Raw genomic sequence first — 17498 nt, forward strand, 5'->3', positions numbered from 1 at the left:
CTAACAGGCTGTATTGAACCAGTTAGACTCAAATTCCACTGCATGTCTTGTGCTTTCATTTGGAGAGATTAGTAGAGAGGAAATCATTTGAGCCAGATTTATCTATATGCATGAGGACCACAGTTAGGGTGTGTTTTCCTGAGCTAAAAACAAAATACAAGCAGATCACAATTTGAAGTTTCATTATAATTATCGTCATTATAAAACCTCTGGCTCTCAAGACTCAAACACTGGTAAAGCAATTGATGACCCAAGTTATCTTCAATAACATCTTACACTGCCTGTCAGCTGATCTGGGTTCTGTTTTAACCATCTCCAGATTGGAAACTGGTCATTTACCAGGTGTTTTCAAAACTACAATTTTGTGCAAATTCTTAAGAAAGAAAGGAGCATTCTGGTCTTGAGTAGCTTAATTAAATACAGACCAGTTTCCAGCTTTCTGTTCCTAAGCAAAATCCTGGAACAGCTAGTCTCCATGAGATTGACCATGTAAACAAAACTGTTTATTTTAGAAGTTAGAGTTTGGTAGCAAGGGATTGTACGGAAACCACTCTGGTATAAATTGTAAATAATCTCAGAATCAGCTCTCATAGAAAAATAAACTTTCAATTCAAATGATTTATGATCACAGTGCAATTTTCGATTCACGCATACAAAATTAAGACACAGCAAATATAATAATTGCATTACCTTCATTTTGGACTCGTTGCCATTGGTCAACAGTGCAAATTCATGTGTCAAAGGTCACCAAAAATATAGCTCTTTGTAATTACACCACATATATGCCCACCTAGACCCACCATCCAATTTTGGAGGATTTGGTTTCTCTGAGTGTTTACTTGCTAAATTTTTATTAGATCACTCAGAAAACAGTCAGCCAATCACAAAAGAGTCTCTTCTGATTGGCTCACCAAGCTATTGTTACTATAGAGAGAGAGAGAAGCCTGAGAGAAAAGATGTAAAACTTCATTGAGATGGTTTTTGGTTCTTCCTGTGAATATCAAAAGTTAACATAAAAACAGTGGAAAAGTGTAAATATGGGATCTTTAACTGACAACAATTTTGCAATTATGTTGTCTTATCTGTCCAACACACTAAATCTGTTTTTATGCACAAAGCAAGTGACACAACTTCAAAAATCAACTTTATTTTTCATTACTTGAGGGAATTAAGATTAAGATGACTCCATAAATCAGCATTCCCAAGCATCTTTTCTGCTTATATACTGTGTTCCTATCAGACTCAGAAGCTGAGGTTCTTTTATCCCATCAGTGGCTTATGGTTGCAGTAACTGCAGGCATGGGACACATCTGCATACCGGTAATTGGTTTGCAGTTAATGGTGTTGTGAGTGTTCTCCGGGGACTCGGGAGGGGGGGGGGGGGTTATTTGAATAGGTTTTGGTTACAGTCGTATCTGCAGATCCATGCTGAGTGAATCATTTGCGGTGTTAAACAGCCTCTCTTTATATATGATAGATGATATGAAGGTTAGCACTTAGCCACAGTCTGCCGACAGCAGAGACAGACAACTGTGCAGAAAATTATATGTAAATGTGACAAGCGAACAGAAACGTACAAAATTAGGTGTTTATATTGTGCTCAGCGACAATGTGTTTTTCCTGCTTGCTGTGAACATCTTTGGCTTTTGTTTGACTGTAGGAACTGCAGTGTCTTCAGGAACGTCATACAGCATCACAGAATATAAAACATTGTTTGTGAGCTCCCATTGAAATGCAGGATCATTTATTTTTGCCTCCCATTTTGGTATAAACCCTGGAAAAAGAACTTCTTCACCTGACAAATGTGGTCTGAATTGGTCAGATACTCTTAAAGCCAAATGGACACAGATTATTGCGTCATGTTTTCAAATCCCCTTTTCAGTTTTCAAATCAAGGGATTTAACGTTACTGGCTGATTGAATGGAACAGCGCTCTGCCCACTGTAGCTACTAATATGGTTATAATGGTTCCATCTGCATAATGGAAGCCGATGTAGTGATGTTTTATTTAAGCTGGTTTGTTTGGAATCTGGTGGAGAGGATTTGATGCCTTGGGGAAATCTAGGAGGGCAGCTGATGAAAGACAAAAAGAAACTGACCTGATATAATGCAGTTAAATGTGTGTTTCAAGAGGAGGTGGCCTGGTTTGTACACAATCACAATCTCTTTTGTTCATTTATCTATTTGATTATTGTCTTTAAACTCAACTGCTGAATCTTTCAGCCTTCAGAACACATCTTCATAATCAGTTTCTTATTTTTTATAGATTCTCTCCCAACATCTGTCACATGCTGTCAATCAGCAGCACAGCAGAGATGCCAGATGTTAACAGTGACAGTGATAGACCAACTGTAGCAGCAGTGCACAAAGAAATGCATAACCCTTTATAGCAAGCCTACTGTAGGTATAGCCCCAGTACATGGTTGAATGGTGGGCTAAGGGCTACTCTTGCTCTGGACAGTTGCCCAGCCACCCTGGTTTCCTGGCTGCTCAGGAACTGCAGGGAAGCAGAGTTGCATTCCCAATTCACTGTCTCATCTCTATTACAACAAATAAACTGAATTTATTACATGTATCATTATTACTGAGCAGAGGAATAACTAAGCCTGAGTGAGAGAGTTTATCAGTCACTGCTGAAGAAACTAGCAGACCTGAACAGCATGTAAACAACCGAAACACCAGCAACTTGAAGTGAGACAATACACTTACTGCAGCACAGCAATCAAAGCCTTGTTAAGAAATAAAGGGTTTCTGTCCACTGATACACAAGAGGGCTTTTAATCTGAAATGGTTACAGGAAATGTTAAGAGCATGAAAAGACCTTTTACCTTCAGAAGTTGAGGTAAATAAATGAAAGAAAGTCTCTTAAGTTGGCAACACTGCAGACTGTAAATAACACTCTAATAGAAACTGTTTGTACCAATTCATTTTGCAAGAACAGCCAATGGGGAAACTCCAACTCAGTCACATGGCACTCAGTTGACCAGTGGTAGAAATATGATCACTCAGTCAGTCACTCACTCACTCACTCCTGGGCATTCATGATTATAGGGCTGGCCCTGCTGTTGTGCTCCAGCCAAAAATAAGGAAAGGTTGAACTAGAAAATTGTTAATATCTTGGAATACACTCAACTGTCTGAATAATTAAGCTGAATTTAGTCTCAGTAAACTGGTTCTATATTGACGCTGATAGGAAATCCATGTGTTCCATCCATGGCAGCATGGCAGAACAAGAAACACTCATAAACACATAAGCACATAACAAGCAAAACAACACAACTACTAGAACATGCGTGAAACATCACAGTGTGGACCAGAGTTTATTTCCAGTATCTTCACAGTACCCTGAAAATAGAAAACAATAGAATAATAAAACAGAATACAATTCTATTGTTTACTGCAGTGGAAAACAGTAACATGCAGTTAAAGCAGCACATGCAACACACTGACAAATAAAACAGCACAAAACATTAAGTGAAGTCCTGTGGAGAAGGATTTGAGGCTCCATTGTTGTTTTTTTTTTATTATTTGCTGATTAGTCATAAAGGACTTTTTAGAAACACATTTGACCCTTTAATACCATTAAAGATGTTGTAGATGCCAAACATCAGTCATGGCGTAAAACCACTGTAATGCTCAGCAGAATTTAAAGACCAGTAGTTCTAAATGTTTTAGGCTTGAGGTCCTTTTTAAATAAAGCGATGTCTGCTCACTAACTTTTGTAACAGGCTGTATATGAGTTGTGAGCAGTTCAACCAAAGAGTGCAGAGTGTTCCCGTCTCATGTTGTTTAATGAGCTCAATAAGCGAAAACTATCTGGTGTTTCACAATTTAGAAATAAGTACTGAGAACAAAATACAAAAACATGATTCATAACTAATAATGTAATAAATCTAGTCTGCAGTGTCTCTGAGATGACTGAGCCGGTGAAGTCACACAGCTATTTCATATGAACTCCACCTCACTCAACCCAGTCAGGCATCTTTTTCTTGTTAAAACAAAACAAAAAGACTATAAACTTTTACCCTCTGTCTTCCTTGGTTAAATTTCCCATAAAACCATCTAATCAGATGAGATGAAACTCTGTGTCCGCAGCCTCCTCCTCCTCCTCTCTGTCAGTGTTTTAAAACCAAATCCAGTTTTTAAATCCTGCCCTCAGCCTGACCCATGGTTGCTCTTCCCCTCCCAAAAGACCTCATGTGGAGCAATGAGAAAAAAAAAGTTTGCTTTTATTCTGCAAAGAAAAAGAGTTTTGGGAGACACTGGGCTGCACTCCTCTTCTGTCCTCTGCTGGCCTTTCATCATCAGATCCACCTCTCTCCAAGTGCTGCAGACTTCATCCTCCTCGCTCTCTGCAGCTGTTGCATAAGAAAATATGCTTTGCTTCAAGGAAAAAATGTTTAAAAATAGCGTTGTTATAATGCAAATATATATGATCTATGCTAAAATATTCAGCAAACACCCCGCTGTGCCCTCTCCTGTCGCTCCTGATCTAGATCTTTTAGAGTCCAGCCTTCTGTTTTCCAAAGACCTTGTTAAAATATATTGCTCCCCTCATCTTGTTCTCCATCCATATGGCAAAAGAAAATGTACTCCCTTTACAAAGAGACGTGTATTGAAAAAGGTGGAAAACAGACAGATCTTATACAAGACCTATTTTACATTTGTTATAACTTTCACTAAGTAGTTGTGCTTGCCTAAGTCTTTTGCAAAACTGGACAATGTTGAATGAAATTTGCTGGAACATAATGAAAAAACATGTAATTACTTTTTGGCGCTGATGAATTTTCAGCTTTTTTTTTTAATCACTTGAATGAATTTCTATTGTCTAGTGTCTATTTTAATGCAGATTTGATATTTCTGAACATCATTTAAATGACAATTATTGTTATTGTGCAAATTTCATTGAAATCTGAATATCTACACTGACAGACATGAAAAGTTTATGACTGCCAGCATCACATAAAATAATCTCATTTTATCAAAATGTGTATTGTATTATTATATTTTTGTAGTTTTTATTTGTCCTGTAGATTTTACTCATGAGGTTAATTGCTGAGATGTTAAACACTGCGGCTTTGCTACAAAGAAGGCTGACGAAGAAACACAATGATTAGACAGTTATCTTTTTCAATGAGGGATTTTTACCCCACCAGACAAGAACGTCAATATCGGCCTTTTCTGCATAACTTCAGATTTTTTTTTACATCCAGTGCCAACATCTGTAAAATTCCTGATTTTAACAAATCTACCTGTTGCAGTTACAGTGTGTTTAATCTTAGGGAAAGATACAAATAATAAAAACACAAATATCAATTGCTGGTCTGTGATGGGACATGACTCTGGCCTACTTCACGGAAGTCTGATGGGTGTTCACCCGTCCATCATCCTAACCTCCACACGCTTACGCTCTGCCTGTGTAGCTGTAAAGGTTAAATCACTTACTGCTGTGGCATTGAACTTTGGTTGTGACATAAATCATGAGGTGCACAATCATCCAACATGGAAGTGATCTCTAAGGATACCGGTCTGGATAAAGTGGTTAAGTAAATCCGGTGAAACTGTCTTCCTGATTGACTGACAGCGCCTCTGTTGCCCTTTCAGATAATGAATTCACAGCATTTCCTGATCTCAGCAATAACTTTGCTGAGTACAGTGTTGTCATAACTCCTAGGTGTCAAAACTATGAACATAAGAACCAAGTCATTATAAAATGGAATTATACTTTAAGCAGGGGTTTTGATTCCCTGGTATCAGTATGTTCAGTTTCTAAATGTACCCACCACTGCCTGCCCTCTGTCGGCCTTTGGACCTGACCCGTCTGTCTTTGCACGCTCCCCTCTCCTCCCCTGCCCTTCGCCTCAGCAGCTCCGCGTCTCCTCCCTTTTCACCCTCCATTACTCCTCATCAAAACCAACAGGGGGTCTTATTAGAGGGCTACAACCACATCTGCACCGTTGTCATCCTTTGTAAGTTAAATTAAAGGCTCTCTCTCTCTTTCTCTGTCTGCCTCTCCCTCTCTCACCCCAGCGGGCCAGCCTAATCAGGTAAATATTGAGGGGATTTGTTAGTTCATTGTGATGTGGCTCGGGCCACCCTGATGTCGATTCTTCTGTATTCCTGCTGGGTTGCAACTCTGCTTTAAATGCAGCCATGGTGAGCCAGGGATAATGGAGATAATGACGAGTCAGGAAGGGAAAAACTGTTTGTTTTTTTTTCGTCCCAGATCAGGAGTCATTTCCAATTTGATTTCTGCTCTGTGCAGCTGCCCTGGACGTGAGACTTCTGGAGAAAGAAATCCAATCCTAACACTGTCTTTGAAATTCAGCCAGGAACTATTTCCTCATGTGTCAGTTTGTGGAATTAAGTTCCAGTAAATCTTAATGGATAAAGCCAATGTCAATCCTTATTTTTCACACTGTTGACAAATCCCATGAAAACCTGAACTGACAATTATTAGTTGTACTTTCCGACTTCTCTTCCCTGCCTGTGGCTCTCAAACCCCCATTTGTACATTTAAATCTTTTAAAAGGGGCAGATATAAACTTAATTTAAAAAACAAAAACAACAAAAAGACCAAAAAAAAAAAGAAAAAAGGCTAAAAAGGCTAGAAAGGCTAGCCACTGTAGTTTTAGGAAATGTAATTTTTAACAGGGGTAAACTGTGCACTTTTTGGGGATTATTTTCAGCTGCGGATTAATCTACATTTGATATTCTACAGCCCTGACAGCTCTGACAGCATTGCTAACTCCTGAGACCTGCACATTTCAATCACAGATAGGGTCATAAAATTTATAATGGGAAGGATATTGCAGGTAGGAATTCACTGGACGGTTCACTCATGGTTCCCAGAGGATGAATCCTACTGACTTTGATGATCCTGTAATTTTTCCTCTAGCGCCATCATCAGGTCAACACTTCAGTTTGTCCAAAACTTTGATTTAGGACCAAATAGCTGCAAAACTAAAAACATTCCTGTCAGCCTCAGTTATACTTTACATTACACCTGCTTCACATCACGTTATGTTGATCCTGTTAGCATGCTGATGTTAGCATTTTTAGTGCAGCTTCACAGAGCTGAATCGTTTTCAGAGTAGACTCTTAGTCCTGTTAGAATAAGGTGCATCAGGCTCTGGGTACACAGGTAATACAGTTAGTACAGTTCAGCTCAGTTGATGGGTTTTCTCATTTCTTTACAATTACAACCCGACCAGAACATCCACCTCAGCCTGCTGAACTCTCCTCCTAATGTCAGTTGCACAACCCTGAAAGCAGAGACATGATTCAGCTGGAGGCGCTTGGCAAAGTGCAGGAGGGAAGAGGAGGAGGAGGAGGAAGGAAAGATGGGGAGGTAAAGAGCCAGTGAACAAGAAAAGAGATTTTCAAGGAGACAAGAGCAGCAGGAGCGAAGACACATGGAAGAAAGGAAGAAAGAAAAGAAATGGCCTCTAAAACACGACGACAGCGTCCCTGTGGACGGCTGCTCGAGGGCGCGTGCGTGCGTGTGATGGAATGACATGTCAGCGCTGCATCTGCTGTGTTTGCTGCTCAGCTGGGTTGCCATGACGACCAGTACATCCTCACCCGCCTGCCTCCTTTCTTTATACATCTCTCGGTCTCTCTCTCGCTCTCTGTTTGCGTCCCTCCCCCCCCATCCCCGCCCCTCCACCCGACCCTGACTTACATAAACCTCTTCTTTGTACGAACGCAGGAACGCTCGGAGGTTGATTGCATCGAAGAATGTGATATTAGGCTTCATCGCTTTCTCTCTCTCTCTCTCTCTGTTGCTTTCTCACTTTCTCACATACACTCAAAATGCCTCCTGGCTTGTTGCCAGCGATTCCCTTCAGCTGGCAAAATAAAAGCGTCATGGATTCAGGAAGGATAGGCTGCAGGAAGTCGGCCGGTGAAAGGAGCCTGCTTAGGATGGAGAGAGCGTAGCAGCAGCCGCTGTAAACCCCGACACCTCCATTCACTTAGTACTCCTTCATCTGTGCGTGTGTGCGTGTGTGTTGTGTGCTTATTCCTGAAAATTTCCAATTAGCAAATCTGTACTTAAAGGAATAGTTTGACATTTTGGGAAACGCTTATTTACGTTCTTGTTTAGATTTGGATGAGAAGGAGGATTTGATTAGCTTAGCTTAGCATAAAACATGGAAACAGCTCCGCCCCAAAGTTGAAAAACACACCTACAGTGCCAACTCCTCCAGAGCTTAATAAATATGTGTCTTGTTTGTTTAAATGCATAGAATGTAACTTCTGTCGCTAGGTGTCTCTGATTTAAAACAATAAAAAAGATGGCGTTGGGTGACGTGAAATAGCATGAGATCAACACCACTGTCATCAGCTTCTCCTGGTTTGGATTCAGTGTCAGTGTCAGTGGTCCTCCTCTCCAGAACACACAGAGCAGGCGATTCTAACCATTAAAAACACTGAATAAAGCAGTTTCACATTTAAAGTCACTGATTCACTGATGCTCTTCAGCGGACACAGGGCGTCTCAGAGTGGATGGGAGCTGAGCTGTCTAACATTTGCTCACTGATGACTTAAGATCCAGACGTCTGATGATCAAAAATCCTTCACCTGGTTAAAATATATAGTTGAAAACAACTGAGGTGTAAAAAAGTGTATTGTAAAAACACAAAACTGGATAAAAGCCAATTTCGAGCTTCTGGCAGACAAACACAACACTGACACATTACAGTTCATAGGGGATATGACGACAGCCAACCAATGAAACGGACTGTACCATGATTAAAATCACAGATTTCTCTGGTTAAAAATTTGCTGAAAACATTCGGGATGGTTGTCTGGTTGCTGGTTGTCTGCAGCCTCAACCTTCGTTTGAGCTTTAGGTGTGGATAGGGGTACATTTGAAATGTGCACCCCCTTGTCTTTGTGCTAATCTGAGCTCCAGTTGATGCCTCCTGGCTCTAGCTCCGCACAGACATGAGAGTGGGATCAATCCTGTCATCTAACTCAGCAAGAAACTAATAAACGTGTCTCCGAAAAATGTAGAGCTTTTCCTATTAATCATACGCACTCAGGCTGCTGTAATCAGCAGACAGATACTGTAAATGTTAACTGTATCTTTAATGGAAGCAGATCCTGTGAGCAGCCACGCGTCTTTTCTCTGGTGTGACAGTGAAGCAGCGTCGTGGCCTCGTGAAGTGGTGAAATAGATTTGCTGTTTTACACTGCCAAACAGTCTGTAGACAAAGCCATCTGCCTGTCATTTATGTCCCCGGGCGGACGCCATACTCTGCCAAACGGCTACGCAGGGAGTCTGGGACTCAGATGGCGGCTGTGTGTGTGTGTGTGTGTTTTTCTTATTTGTGTGTCCACATATGTGCCCATAATGTACATCCACACATGGATGCACATATGTAGTGTGTTTGATCTTATAAGAACAAATGTCTTTTATGACTGTGTGTGTGTGTGTGTGTGTGTGTGTGTGTGTGTGTGTGTGTGTGTGTTTATGTGTGTAAATGACAGTGAGTGTGTTTACAGCCTGAAAATCGCCTCAGGGTCTTTTTTTTTTTCACTTTCTATTTTCAGACACAAAGTGATGACATTATCCTATTTGAATAAAGCGCCTGCGGTCGATTACTTCACAATAACACAAAAAAGAGGATGTAACACGCAACATGTTGTGAAACATTTGAATTCTTTATGCATATGAAGAACTTTTCCGATTCCACAGAGGAATCCTAAACATTCATGAACAGACTAAATTAGAATAGGGAGGCATTCAAAACAGGCTCGACTGTTAAATGATGCTTAAATGATACTGAATGTGGGGAAAGAGGGATCCCTGAGATGTGGTTTAACCTCACTGACTATTTCCTCTGTTTCTCTCTCTCTGTTTTCTTCCCTTTCTACCTGTCTTCTCACACCTCGCACCTTTTCATTCTCCCTCCTTCCTCCCTGCCAAAACTTTTCCTGTCATCCATTGTTTGGTTCTGCTCTTTTTCTTCCTCTCTCCACCTTTCCTTCCTCATGACTCTTCATCCCTTTCGACCCCCTGTCTCCTCTTTCTCTGTTCTCAGATGTAACGTCCAGGATTACATCTGGCACAAGGGCGCTCGTTGCGAGTCTGTGGTGACTGAGTTCCAGGTGATGTGTCTGGCCGTGGGCGCGTCGGCTCTGGTGGTCCTGCTGCTCTTCATGATCGTCGTCTGCTTCGCCAAGAAGCTCCACGTGCTCAAGACGGAGAATAAGAAGCTGCGCAAGCGCAGGTGAGAGGAATCTGAGCTGAGTGACGGCACCATTCAAAACACTGAACGGAGTTGATCTTTCTCTCTGTCCCAGTTGTCACCTTATTTTTTGGAGCTAACCCTCAGCTCACACCCCTTAGATTTATTTTCAGTAATGCTAATAAGGAAAAGAGGAAGATGTAAGATCTTCCTTCCCACACAGTTTCTGATAAACTGTAGAAACCAAAGTGAAACTACATCTCTCCACGTTTCCTTTTTGTGCGTCCTGCAGGCTCCACACTCGTCTCTGAATCTGTGGATTCATATGAAGAAGTTTAAATAGGATCAATCAAACTAAACTATAAAGTAAAGTCTTTAGCGCCTTGCTCAAAGGCATCATGGCACAGCAGGATTATTATTAGATTCTGAGTCTCGGCTGCGGTACATTACCTCCATCAATTTTAAAGACTGAACCAGAAAGCTCGGTTTCTGTGGCCGGCGCCGCCTCGGGGCCGAACTGTGTTTAGTGTGAAGTTTAGGGAACGACAGAGACAGACTGGTCGATAAGAGAGAGAGCAGAGCAGAGGGGGAAAAGAAGTTTGGTAGAACTAAAATCTGGAGCAGGAGAATCAACAGCTCTAAGCCTTCGTTGAAATTCAATCAATATGTCAGTGGTGTGAGAAATATGTCTTAGAGACGGAAAACAGTCCTGAAGTTTAGACGTATAAATAGAATAAGAACATGACACATAAATGTGTTAAATTCAGCTGATCCAAATGATCAACAGGAATCCATGCTCCACTTCCAAAAAGATAAATTTAATAAAATGTTCTATAATCAGCAGTGGGGTTTTTTTCCTCCAGTTTAGGAAACTTAACGTAGAAAAAAGTTGGAAACAGGTCATTGTAACCTGTTGGAAGAAATGAAATAAATAATCGATCACTTTGGGTACACAGCAGTAGGATGCATGCATAAAAACATAAAAAGATGGGGAACATAAATACAACACCAAGAACAAAAGTTAAAGGACAGTGAGTCAATAAAAACCAAATAGAAACAGCACGTTAGATAATAAGTTAAAACAACATCTACCGTTTAGGGAGAGAGATGGCAGAGGGTGTTTTTCCCTTCCTATATAATCTTACTTAAATAGGCTGCGAGTTGCTATGTAAAAGCTGTTTAGAGGTGAGGAAATGAAAAAACAGCTGATGACAGAGCGGGAATCACTGACAGGAAGAAGCTTGAATACCTTTTGTAAAATGTCAGGAGCTGACAGCAGAGTAAGCGCTGTGTTATAAAAAGAAAACACTTGAGATTCAGGCGAGAGGAGTAAACAACAGCATGTGTCCTTCACTGGAGCGGAGAGCGATGAGGCTGTGGAGGCTTTAGTGCCCTGAACACAGGAATCATTCTCACCACAGTAACGAACTTCTCAAATCTCAAAGTTGTCATCCCGCGTTCTTGAAAGAAAGACTCAGAGGGATTGACGCAAATGAGGCTCGCTGCCTTGCTCAAGGACATGTGAACCTGTTACTGATCAGCAGCAGCAGAGACAGTCGACACAACCACGACAGGAAGAGACAGTTCGGTTTGTCTGAACCAGTTTTGTTGCCCTCATGTGAAGAAAAAGGCTGAAAAAGCCTCTGAAATTGAGTTATTTTCATATTTTTATTCAGACAGGGAGCGTCACATCAGAAAAACCATGTGATGAACAAATAGTGTTTTTTGTCATTTAATTTCGAGCGCTTGTTGGAAGATTGATACCACTCTCATATCTTTGCATCACAATTTGCAATGATCTAAACCATCTAAACCATCTAAACCATCTTTGCTGCTGTATTGACCCTGTTTCCTTCTGGTCAGTGAAGTTCATTGTAAACTAATTTTAATGTGAAACACGTGAAGGACAGAAGCATCAGATTCAGGTTGTGAAGGTGATGCTGTTTCTAGCCCCAGGTTTGCATATATTACTATTAGTTTCATCTGATTTAAACCCATTGATCTTTGGGAAATCCAGAAGGCCAATGTTTTTTATTAACCATCTGCATGAAAAAAATCTTCTGTCTGTTGCACAAGAGGAAACATTTTTAAGATTTTTCTTAAGTTGCGCCTCTTTTTTCTTTATAAACAGAGATCCAGACACAGGTCCTTGTTCAATTTGTACAATGAAATTTTTTATTTTTTTTTTTTCTCGATTGAACAGGGTCTTTAAAGATTTTGGAAATACCTTCCAAACAGTAGAAAGTGTTGTGAGTGTGACCTGGGATTTTATCCAGTGCACTGTCACTGAGGTATTATGGCAACACTCGAGTCTTAGACAGAGAACAGACAGAGAAGCAGAGTGAAGGAAGGAATGAAGAGAAAAAACAGAAGGAGGACGTTAAGGAACAAGAGGAAGAGGAGATTGGGGAGGATGAGGAGGATGGGGATGGGAGCATGGGCAACAAATACAGGAGAAAGAGACAAGGACAGTCTGATGGAGGCGTGGGGATCGGACATATCTGCTAAAATAGGACACAGTTTATAGTGAGGAAGACTATGAAGGAATGCAGGACAAGATGGGGAAGAGGAGGCTGGAATGGGAGGGGGGGCGCGGAAAGCTGATTTCAAGCAGCCGGCGGAAAACCAGATGACAAGACAGATGAGGGAGACAGCGGGAAGAGGGAGAGAAGGCTGGCGTTCACTGAGTAACTAAAGGGTTCAGTGAAGAAGCAGAAGATAATTCTTTAAGGTTTTACAGCATCGTGAGATTTAGCATTGAGGATATTTATCACAGCATCGGGCTCCACTGGTTATATTTATAACCTTTACTGCTGTAAAAATTTTTGCAATGGTTCTCTAAAGCCTAAATTATTCTATAAAGAGTATTAATGGTGCAGTGGGGGAAAAAAAAGGTTTTCAATGTCAGAGCATCGAGATAGAAAACAACAAAAAGACTTTAAAGCTGCAATAATTGTAATATTTTAGTGCAGATAACTTATGAAATGAGTAGCCATGGATAGAAAATTATTCCCTGACTCTGCAGGTTCCTTCATCTCTGTGGAGCATTTTAGCATCATTCCACTCATTGTTTTTGTTTTACAGCCCACAAATCTACTGTTTTGGTTCAGTCTCACTTCCAGACTTTCTCCAGACGCAGCAGGGCACACCAGCAGCCCAGCACCAAGCAGCAGACAGACAGAAAGTCAGCAGCTAGCTGGTGAACATTGTAGAACATTTAGCAGCTACAGACAGAGATATTTTTCTCAGGAGTTGGTTGAGATGAAAACGAAGCTAAAAGGAGAGTGAATGCTGGACTGAGGTTCATCTGGTGACGTGAACACAACTCAACACATCACTGTGTGTGCGGATATGCAACTTTTACCTAAAACCCTTGTTACACCAAAATTAACGGGTATAAGTGGGGTTTTTTAACGACTCGACTGACTCACCGCTGACAAAAGCCAGATGTTAGCAGGTCTTAGCAGAAAAGGGGCTCAGGACGTTCACCATATCAGCTTATAGTTAATGCAGGTTTAAGGATTCACAAATAGAGAAAATTGACTTGATACCATGGAGATATTATGCAGTGTAACTTCAGTTGAAACAGCATAAGTTTAAAAGAAAAAACCTCCAAAAATGAACCACAGTCTGTTTTCCTTAGATTTCCCTTTTTGTTTATCTTTGTGAAATATGGAAAAAAAGACTCTTCTTCGAAGCCTCACATTAAAATATCTAACCTGTTTTAGTCAAACTATTAATTATATTAATCACCAATGAGAATGAAAACTATAAATATGACAAGATATTCTAATATAATCAAATGTGTCTCCGAGTTAAAACACGTTAAAACAACGTTGAAACCTGAACCCTAAAGAACCCTGAAGAACCCTCCTTTTGGAGAGGACTGTCAGAGTTGGACTGAATATAAACTGAAGGAGAGAGTGAGAGTGACAGACTGATTGAAGGGCTGGATTGAATATAAAGAAGGCGGGGGTGAGGGGTGAGGTACTGCTCTGCCAGTGCTGGTGTTTTAGCAGCAATCTCCCTAGCAACAGAGCCGTTGTGGAGGAGCAGCAGCCCCGGCGATCGAGCGCCACGGATGCAAATGTGAGCCAAAGGACCGAATCCATAACACCAGGATCCCTCGCTGTGGGCTTCTTTTACCTCGACAGGGGAGGGTTATCAATGCTAGCCATGGTGGAGGAGATTATGGATGATGAAGATGATGGTGAGGAGGAAAAATGGTGGAGTCAGGAGCAGCTGTAACGCTAGCAAGCAGAAATTAAAAAAAAAAAAAAAAGGAGAAAAAGGGTGATGTCATTGGTACTCTGGATCCAGCTGAAAGTAGGGCAGTCTGAACAGGAGAGGGGGAGGGCGGGAGAAACAGAAGGAGGCGGGGTTGACCTACATACAGCTGTGCGACCTGAGGGGCGTGTGTTTAGTGTGTGTGTGTGTGTGTGTAGTGGCACGGTACAGCATGAAAGAGACAACACAGCCTCATCAAGTGGTCGGCTAAAAAAAAAAAAAAAAAAGTAATAGAGACGAAGAGGAGGTTGAGGATGAGGAGGAGGAGGAGGGTGACAGATAAGAGGAGTAAAAAGGAGGGCAGGATGAAATGGGGGAGGAGGGGGGAGGGAAGGAGAAACTGTTGCAGGAGGGAGAGGAGAGGGAAAGAGAAAGTGAAAGAGAGGAATGAGAGAGGGCGGCTTCAGAGAAAAAAGCTCAGCGTGACACATTCAGAGGAGTGTGTGTGTGTGTGTGTGTGTGTGTGCGCGCGTGTGTGTGTGTGTGTGTGCGCGCACTGCTGACAAGGCTCATGAATACATGCGACTCCCACACTCCCCCCATCTGCTGTGGGTGATTGCAGTCGCAGTGTTTCTCTGCCGCAGTCGAGATCAGACCCAGCATCCTGGTCAAAGATGGAGAGAGGAAAGAGTGAAGGACTGAAGGAGGGAGGGAGGAGAAGATGGATGCATCCTCGTTATGAGACGTTTCAAAATTTGTGTCATTGCTGGCGCCGTTCTCAGCTCAGCTGTGATACATTGTTCATCAATTTGCGTTTATTAAAAAACACTGAATCATAATTGGATAACTCTGTCATAAACAACAGGCTGACGAACCTGATTAACCTCGTGTTGGCTCGTTTGAACTGAACCTGATGATGCATCTGTAAGAACAGTGATACATTCCCTTAATGTTGCAGCGCTGAAGCGCATTTGAAGAGCGATCAATCATACAATCAAACTTGATTCATATAGACCCTTTCATACAGGCGGATGCAATTCACAATCTACAGTACAAATGCAAACATATAATTATAACAACTAATAATGATTTGACACAAAATAGAAATGAGGAAACATTTAAATTATGAAAAATAGATTAAGAAAAATAAATCGAATAGATAAAAGGGGGAAAAAACCTTTAGAAAACAAATAAGATAAATCATGATCTGTGTGCTTAACATAAGATAAGATCCTTATGCTGTCCTGCAGACAGGGAGCGTCACATCAGAAAAACCTTGTGATGAACAAATAGTGTTTTTTGTCATTTAATTTTGAGCGCTTGTTGGAAGATTGATACCACTCTCATATCTGAACAGTAATTGAAAACAGGGGGACTGACTCTGTCCAAAGATAACAAAAACCACCTCTCAGCACCTCTAAAGCTCACAAATTAACACATTTGGTTTATGTCGAAAAACCAAAGTGTGAAAACGTTAAATCGGCATTTTACTGAGGAGTTATGTGTGAGACTATCTCGTGGCTCTGAGAAGTCCAAAGGTGGTTTCTGGTGCTAGAGTTTGATGTCTCTCTGTCTGCTTGTGTCTTGTCTTTATGCCGTCTTTGATTGTCAGAGCATTTGTGAAATATAAATATAGAAGTTTGCATGTGGATCAGATCACAGCCTCTTTAACTATAGATATGAGGAGGGGCTGAACGATGAGACAGAGAAACACAGCAACATCTTTGATGGCAGCTTCTGCTTTTTGCTGTCTTTAAATGTTCAGAGTAGAGGTTTATATGGGCAGGGGGCAAATAACAGTCGTTTCATGTATGAGAGGGAAGATTTGCAAGGGAGGGGAGACAAATCTGTGACACTCCTGTCAATGTTATCATCTCATTCGATCCCAGAGAGAAACATCTCGTCCCTTTGAGATGTCAGAGATGAAGAAGAAAGAAGACGAAATTCAAAGAGTTCAGTCTAACTCGGTCAGAAGGGAACTCCCAAAGTTTGCTGCCTCCCTGACGAGATGAAAAGACACTGTGTGTTTATCTGCGTCTGTTTTAAAGTAGCACACCAAGTTTTCAGGAGACTGTCCCATTGATCGGATTAGATGGTGAATGACAAAAGCACAAAAGCTGAACTCATCCCCAGTGTGTGTCACTGTGTTGAGCAGAACATTTGAGAAACAGAAGGTTAACTCTTCTCCCGAAGATTTGACATTTTACAGAACGAGGGCTCTAATCAATACCTGTTTTTCTATGGAAGCACATTTCTACCAGTCTATCAATCATAATTATTACTTACCCTGTCAAATCTCCACTGTAATTAGATACTTAAAGTAGAGTTTGCATGCATAGAAGTAGGGATATACTGTATCTAACTGTTTAAATTTCTTTAAGGTAAAAAGTTGCCTCATTTTCTGAAAGTTAGTTTATTTCCCAAAATGTGAAACTGTTACTTTAAGGTTCACCTGCATGTCTGCAGGCAGGTAGCAATAACAGCTCTCAACTAACAGGACAAATGATACTAAATTATACACAGCAGTACATCACAGTACATCAGTCACTAGGTGACACTGAGCAAGGTCAAAACACGGTAAGGTGCGCATTGCAGAAACTGACACAATGTGTTGGTTGGTTTGGATCTCTTTATCAAATTAATTTTTTTTGTGTCAGATTTAACGTCATCTGGTCAAGCTCTCCACAGATGTGTGGATCCAAGTGAAAACGTGTGACCAAAATGATTCAGATATAATCCACTTCTTGGGGGCAGAACATTATCGGTGCACAGTATTTTTTTTTTCTTCCGTTTAACTTTCAGCCACCATCAGTGATCTTTGAAAACAGGTCATCTATCAAAAACCTTCTGATTAAACACTTGTCTCCACAGTGCTGTTGTTACTCTGCCACTGACGACAAACAGCAGGTTCATGCAACATTTCCCTGCTTATTTTCAGAACTATTTTATGTGAGCAAATCTATATTCTTAGCATGAAATTGTCTCCCGTCTGCTGGCACCTTTAGTTCCTTTGAAAACAAAAGAAAGTACTCCCTGCTAATGCAATTACACATTTTCTACACATATTACTGCTTTA

General features: G+C 41.0%; 1 protein-coding gene across 11 annotated transcripts in view; it reads left to right on the forward strand.

Annotated features, from left to right (window-relative positions):
- The window catches only part of cspg5a (chondroitin sulfate proteoglycan 5a), a 59740-nt gene that overhangs the window by 29828 nt on the left and 12414 nt on the right, over window positions 1-17498 (forward strand). For all 11 annotated transcript variants that reach the window (XM_071469570.1, XM_071469571.1, XM_071469574.1 and 8 more), the window contains exon 3: window positions 10049-10237. In XM_071469570.1, the coding sequence (XP_071325671.1) occupies window positions 10049-10237 (189 nt within the window). The remainder of the gene's footprint in view (window positions 1-10048; window positions 10238-17498) is intronic.

The sequence above is a fragment of the Trachinotus anak genome, unplaced genomic scaffold, assembly GCF_046630095.1.
Source record: "Trachinotus anak isolate AG129_WGS33_773 ecotype Australia unplaced genomic scaffold, CSIRO_AGI_Tana_v1 ptg000032l, whole genome shotgun sequence".
Lineage (NCBI taxonomy): Eukaryota > Metazoa > Chordata > Actinopteri > Carangiformes > Carangidae > Trachinotus > Trachinotus anak.